This window comes from Girardinichthys multiradiatus, chromosome 5 (assembly GCF_021462225.1).
Source record: "Girardinichthys multiradiatus isolate DD_20200921_A chromosome 5, DD_fGirMul_XY1, whole genome shotgun sequence".
NCBI lineage: Eukaryota > Metazoa > Chordata > Actinopteri > Cyprinodontiformes > Goodeidae > Girardinichthys > Girardinichthys multiradiatus.
In genome coordinates this window covers 7,853,676-7,860,598 of record NC_061798.1, presented here as the reverse complement: position 1 = coordinate 7,860,598, position 6,923 = coordinate 7,853,676, and the positions used below count along the sequence as shown (strand labels likewise).

Below are 6,923 nucleotides of genomic sequence, written 5' to 3'. Positions count from 1 at the left end.
TGTTGCTCCGCTTTTGTGTAAGTATATATGTCGAGGGATGTTGGACGTTACTGCCTCTGGGTAGTTAATGTAATGTTCTCTTAAATAATCCACTGTTTGGTGTCATTGTTTTCAGGTCAAAAGGTAAGGTAAGTTTATTTATATAGCGCTTTTCAGCAACGAGACACTCAAAGTGCTGTACATACAATTACAATACAATCACAACGCAAATAAACACAGATACAGACACAGAAAAACAAATCAATTGATAAAATCAAACAACAGAGGTAATTTAAAAAAGTTAAATTAAATAAAGAGAATAGAATGATGGATAAGAAAATGAAAGGAAAATTGGATTGAAAACGCAACTAATTATTCCTAGATGGCCCAGTCAAAGGCCACTCTAAACAAATACGTTTTTAATCTTAATTTAAAGCAATTTAGGGTTTTGGTGCTTTTACAGTTTTCTGGCAGTTTATTCCAGATTAGTGGAGCATAAGAACTAAAAGCTGCTTCTCCATGTTTGGTTCTGGTTCTGGGTATGTAGAGTAGATTTGAGCCAGAAGACCTGAGAGGTTTGGCTGGTTGATCCACTGACAACAAGTCTGTAATGTATTTTGTTGCTAAGCCAGATTTTTATGTGGGCGTGGCTTTTCAGGAACCTTTTAACAGAACCAGGAAATAAACAATGCTTGTTCAACTTGAAGAACTACATATGCAATTGATTCCATAACATAACACATCTATCAGGATCTAATGAAATACTTGCTAGAAAGATGTTTTATTTCTGTCGTCTAAAAGGCAAAAACTCGGGCTGGGGAGGAGTTCGGTGGGGCCATGGAGAAGGACTACCGGTCGGCCTCAGAGTAATTTTAGCAAACCGGCGCCTCGGGAGGGGGAAGAATTGCTTCTTCCACTGTTTACAGTGGGGGTGCAGAGCTGCTGACCTCAACAGTGGACATTTTCGGGCAGTGGAAGGAGTACTTCGAGGATCTCCTCAATTCTGCCACTGGACTAGAACTATCACATATAAAATTGAATAAATGTGACTAAAACAAATAAGCATTTCCATCAAAAAGACTAAAACTAAGAAGGCTGCCGAAAACAACCCTGGTTCACACACAAACGTTGCACAATCTTTTAATTTTTCAGCATTTAATTCAAAACTGACCCATGACGTTTAAAATTTACTCTTTAAATATACATTGAGAGTCAAAGAAAATATAATCAAAGTTGATTGAAAACTTGTAAATATTGATTTTCTGAATAATCAACCCAAGCGTTTTTTATGTTGACTTTGTAATGACTTAGTTAACACGATAATATCTGCAGTCATTTTGTCCAATGCTTCACTTTATACGACACTGATCAGGTTTAGAGGCTTTTCTTAACCTGGGTTGGAAGATTCATCCCTAAAGATTCTTCGGAGACGATGTTCTAAATGTTCTAAGATCTGCTTTTAAAATCATGTCAGATCTAAACAGTAACTGTTGCATTAAAAACAAGCAGAATGTTTTAGTTTGCATGATATACGCTGGTTTATCAGCTGCCGACTTCAAAAACCATGGATTTTATACCACTGGGCTCTGGCAACAACGTCATTGGAGTAGTCCCCACCAGTTGTGTGGGCATCCACATTTTCATATGAATGGACATTACCATCTCCCATATTGTAGGCCGCTATCCCTCCTGTAGATAAAAAAAAAAAAAAACTAATGAGAATCAAGCCGAGTAAAGAAATCTAAATGTGTCTGTAGCTTTTTTCAAATAACAGTTCTGCTACACGGCTGTAGAGGTGTGCCCCTCTTCAGGTTGTCTCTGGTCAATAATAAACCACCAATAGAACTCGCCAAATACTTTTATATAACATTACGTTACATACACTTAACTGTGTTTAGATCTATCTACTAGGAATGAATTTACTCTTTTTGTCAATATTTCGTCAAAGAGGCTATTGTGTGAAACAAACCTTTCAGCTGCTGCTCCTTGTTCCAATTTGGGAACTTGCTCTGAATCCTTGTAATAAAATGAACCAGGATCCCTGTGGCGTGGTGGAGATGCTCTTCACTGTTCCAGTTTCCCTTTTTATCGTTATATCTAATATCAACCTACATATTTTTGGAAAGACACAGCACAAAAACTTTAGTAAATCTGTCTTTGTGTGACATTTGCCAGGATTCTGCACATTAGACCTAAACAGCATTTGACAACCTGCATGAGTCCCCAGGCGTTTTGGTGGTCACCCCAACCATTCTGCAGGGTATTTCCAGCTCTTGACTCTCTTGAGATGATGGCAGCAATAAGGTCAGGATCAATACCTAACTTACTTCCCACTCTGTTGATTTCTGATTTGTAATTCTCCATTCTTCCAGAATCCATTTGTGCCATTTTTTCTGAGGCCTGCACACCTGTTTGAAAAAAAAAAAAAGACAACAGGATTACATCCTCATGAGCGTTTCCCTTTCAGCATAACTAAAATGTTGCAGATGAATGTTTTCAGTTCTTGGTTGAGTGTCAGATCAGCTGTTTTTCTTCAGTATTTACCTGAGTAACCGAGTTTGTCCTGCTGAGACGTCTCCCAGGAAGCACCGGTAGTTTCAACTCTACTAATGTCTCCATAACCTGTGAAAGGTTGGGTATCAGCATTCACACAAAGTGCATGAAGCAGATAAATTAAACATGTTAAAAAATACATGTCAAATGCTTTCCTAAACCACAGCTCACTGGAAGCTGAAGTGGAAGATCTGTTCACTGTTCTGCAGTCTGGCGTGAAATAGAAACGTACCGGTTGCAAGATGAGCTTTTATACCCTTCTTTACTTTTACTTTCATTCTATTCTCATGTTGTTTTTTGTTTCGCTTCGAGCATTGCGTGTTTGTCTAAATTGAACCTGAACACAGAAGGCGGGTTTGTACCACAGTAAGTGTCACTCCTTTTGAGTACATCAGTACTTTGTTGTTGTGAGACAGCAGAGCATAAGTAGAAATGATGGCGCCAGTGTGATAGATTAACTGGTGGAGATAAATTTGTGTTGGCAGTTGGCAGAGGCAAATTTTTATGTGGGCGTGGCTTTTCAGGAACCTTTTAACAGAACCAGGAAATAAACAATGCTTGTTCAACTTGAAGAACTACATATCCTTGCAATATGCAACTGATTCCATAACATAACACATCTATCAGGATCTAACGAAATACTCGCTAGAAAGATGTTTTATTTCTGTCGTAGATCTATTGCATAATGCATTTTTTTTTTTTATAATACCTGCCAAGCCGCTTACATACAGCCTGTAAACTTGTTAATCAGTTGTTTCAGGGCCTGAGAAACGTCAGAGAAAGATCAAATTTGACATAAAGATGCTGTTGAACAAATAGACTTAAAACCACGTATCAGTCACTGAAAGCCAACAGAAATGTTAAAGAGCCAAGTGAAAAAAGATGTTAAAGAAGAGCAACTGGGTTCATTTTTTTTCTTTTCCTCCATCATCCTGTATGATATCTGAATGTCTTCATCAGGGTGGAACACATTAAAAATCTAATTATTTTCAAGCAACATTTATATCATGTCATACAGTTCAGAAGATACAAAGGAGTATTAAGCTTTCTTGGGAAAAAACAACTTTATAGGTTGTTTAAATTTTCCTCTTTGTCTCGAAATAAAGTAGACATCTAGAGAAAGTTTGGAATTTGATTTCAAGAACAAAGGAAAATGGTGAGAAAGATCGTGTTTCGTGATTAAAGTGAAAATATTGTGTTGAGAATAAAGAGGTGATATTTTAAAGGCCGAAATGCTAAAAAAAGTTGTTCTTTCCAAACATGCTTCATATGCATCAGCTGGATTTATACTAAGATAAGATTAAACTACACACAGGTTGACACGTTTTACAAAATTAGGTAACTCCTGAAGGCAACTGGCTGAACGGGATTTTATTTAGCGCTCTTAAAGTAAAGGGGGCCACAGTAAACTTAACAATGGAAAACAATGCATCATCTTCCTTCCGAATAAGAACAAGGATATTTTACATTTACCCAAAAATGATTTTCTTCTTCTTTTATCTTATTAAGAAAAGTAAAGCAGTTTGAGACTCTCAGCGGGGGTTTCTCTTGCTTCTTTGTGTCAAAGTTATTTATACAATTTAATTAGTATTGTTTTAATCATTTAATTAATCATTTATACTAGGTACACATGAAATAAATTGTCATTATGTGCAACTCGACCTTTCAGAAACTTTCAAACGATCAACTTTGAACTTTTTGTCTGTTAAGTCAACTTGCTCTGTTTGTGCAACAGGGGAGAAGCCTCATGTGTGCCAGATATGCGGCAAAGCCTTCAGCCAGAGCTCCAACCTCATCACGCACAGCCGAAAGCACAGGGACGACCGGCCCTACCGCTGCACTCTCTGCCTCTACAGCTTCCAGCACAAAGCGGACCTACGGCAGCATCAGGAGCAACACTGCACCTACCGTTGACCTCCGGCCTTTCTTCTTCACCACATGAAACACTTTGAGGAAAGCCCCTCTATCTGCTGTTCTGATGATCAGTTTTTTTATATGTATAGACTTCGTTCAGCTACAGTCTAAATTATCTTTGTGGCCAATAACAGCCATTCATACTGTATGAAAAGAAAGACTGCCATAGCTATGGAATTTACTCATTTAGCAGAACCCTTTCAGCTGCTGCTCTCTGCACCTACTTTTTAAACAAATAATCTATTTAAAATTTCCAAGATTGAAATATATTACAGGTCCTTCTCAAAAAATTTGCATATTGTGATAAAGTTCATTATTTTCCATAATGTCATGATGAAAATTTAACATTCATATATTTTAGATTCATTGCACACTAACTGAAATATTTCAGGTCTTTTATTGTCTTAATACGGATGATTTTGGCATACAGCTCATGAAAACCCAAAATTCCTATTTCACAAAATTAGCATATCATTAAAAGGGTCTCTAAACGAGCTATGAACCTAATCATCTGAATCAACGAGTTAACTCTAAACACCTGCAAAAGATTCCTGAGGCCTTTAAAACTCCCAGCCTGGTTCATCACTCAAAACCCCAATCATGGGTAAGACTGCCGACCTGACTGCTGTCCAGAAGGCCACTATTGACACCCTCAAGCAAGAGGGTAAGACACAGAAAGAAATTTCTGAACGAATAGGCTGTTCCCAGAGTGCTGTATCAAGGCACCTCAGTGGGAAGTCTGTGGGAAGGAAAAAGTGTGGCAGAAAACGCTGCACAACGAGAAGAGGTGACCGGACCCTGAGGAAGATTGTGGAGAAGGGCCGATTCCAGACCTTGGGGGACCTGCGGAAGCAGTGGACTGAGTCTGGAGTAGAAACATCCAGAGCCACCGTGCACAGGCGTGTGCAGGAAATGGGCTACAGGTGCCGCATTCCCCAGTCCTGGGCTACAGAGAAGCAGCACTGGACTGTTGCTCAGTGGTCCAAAGTACTTTTTTCGGATGAAAGCAAATTCTGCATGTCATTCGGAAATCAAGGTGCCAGAGTCTGGAGGAAGACTGGGGAGAAGGAAATGCCAAAATGCCAGAAGTCCAGTGTCAAGTACCCACAGTCAGTGATGGTCTGGTTGCCGTGTCAGCTGCTGGTGTTGGTCCACTGAGTTTTATCAAGGGCAGGGTCAATGCAGCTAGCTATCAGGAGATTTTGGAGCACTTCATGCTTCCATCTGCTGAAAAGCTTTATGGAGATGAAGATTTCATTTTTCAGCACGACCTGGCACCTGCTCACAGTGCCAAAACCACTGGTAAATGGTTTACTGACCATGGTATCACTGTGCTCAATTGGCCTGCCAACTCTCCTGACCTGAACCCCATAGAGAATCTGTGGAATATTGTGAAGAGAACGTTGAGAGACTCAAGACCCAACACTCTGGATGAGCTAAAGGCCGCTATCGAAGCATCCTGGGCCTCCATAAGACCTCAGCAGTGCCACAGGCTGATTGCCTCCATGCCACGCCGCATTGAAGCAGTCATTTCTGCAAAAGGATTCCCGACCAAGTATTGAGTGCATAACTGTACATGATTATTTGAAGGTTGACGTTTTTTTGTATTAAAAACACTTTTCTTTTATTGGTCGGATGAAATATGCTAATTTTGTGAGATAGGAATTTTGGGTTTTCATGAGCTGTATGCCAAAATCATCCGTATTAAGACAATAAAAGACCTGAAATATTTCAGTTAGTGTGCAATGAATCTAAAATACATGAATGTTAAATTTTCATCATTACATTATAGAAAATAATGAACTTTATCACAATATGCTAATTTTTTGAGAAGGACCTGTATTTGTCTCTGTTTTAGTCACCTTTTTATGGGTTCCACCTCATCAACCTACAGTATTTAGAAAACACTGCAACACGCTGCTGCAGAGCATTTAAATAAAGGACTTTTCAAACCATGAGTTTGTTTTTTTTAGCCAGTTATAAAACTGCAGAGAAAAATAAGGCAAGAATATGGAGGACGATGAGGAAGCCATGTTTAATAATCTGCAGACCTCCAGTCTGTCCAGGCTGTTCTATGGTCAACTTTACGTGTTCTACTCATGTTTATTTACTGCACAAAGAAACTGAAAGGCAATAATAGGTGCTAAGTTTCTAAACTCATTAGCTTATTTTATTCAATGATGTGGTACAAGGAAAATGTTTTAATTACTATCCTTATCAAGGCATAGTGTAAGGACTTTGATTATTGATTAATTAGCATTTATCAAAAATTATAATTAAACATCATAATTCAGAAAAATTATTTCTTAACCAAAAATCATTACTTACGAATAGAAATCAGAGATGTCCTCTGGTGTGATTATGGGCTCAAAGCCTTTAATAATTACAATTAGTAAATTATTAATATTTGATCATTATTAACCAAAACTACACTAGATGTCACTGTTTAATCAACCGCTTCACTCTTGCTCAAAATA

At 38.4% G+C, this 6,923-nt stretch overlaps 1 protein-coding gene across 2 annotated transcripts; it reads right to left on the bottom strand.

Annotated features, from left to right (window-relative positions):
- Positions 1-478: 478 nt before the first annotated feature.
- LOC124868633 (lysozyme g-like) lies at positions 479-2,992 on the bottom strand. Of its 2 annotated transcripts, XM_047366091.1 has the most exons (5): positions 2,765-2,992; positions 2,524-2,601; positions 2,191-2,387; positions 1,949-2,087; positions 479-1,668 (listed from the first exon to the last, which is right to left on the bottom strand). In XM_047366091.1, exons 1-5 carry the CDS (start codon positions 2,808-2,810, stop codon positions 1,535-1,537), a joined length of 594 nt encoding a protein of 197 aa, XP_047222047.1. In that variant the 5' UTR covers positions 2,811-2,992; the 3' UTR covers positions 479-1,534. The 2 variants fall into 2 exon arrangements, with proteins under 2 accessions (XP_047222047.1, XP_047222046.1); XM_047366090.1 differs by lacking the exon at positions 2,765-2,992 and having other exon boundaries at positions 2,524-2,753.
- Positions 2,993-6,923: the final 3,931 nt, after the last annotated feature.

What these genes read in the sequence shown, in the direction of transcription:
- LOC124868633 (XM_047366090.1), bottom strand. Translation starts at nt 2,674, where the DNA reads ATGTATTTTTTAACATGTTTAATTTATCTGCTTCATGCACTTTGTGTG. An exon ending in GGACAAACTCGGTTACTCAG is followed by an intron (nt 2,388 to 2,523) that starts GTAAATACTGAA and finishes TTTTTCAAACAG; the next exon opens with GTGTGCAGGCCTCAGAAAAA. An exon ending in CAAGGAGCAGCAGCTGAAAG is followed by an intron (nt 1,669 to 1,948) that starts GTTTGTTTCACA and finishes TTTTATCTACAG; the next exon opens with GAGGGATAGCGGCCTACAAT.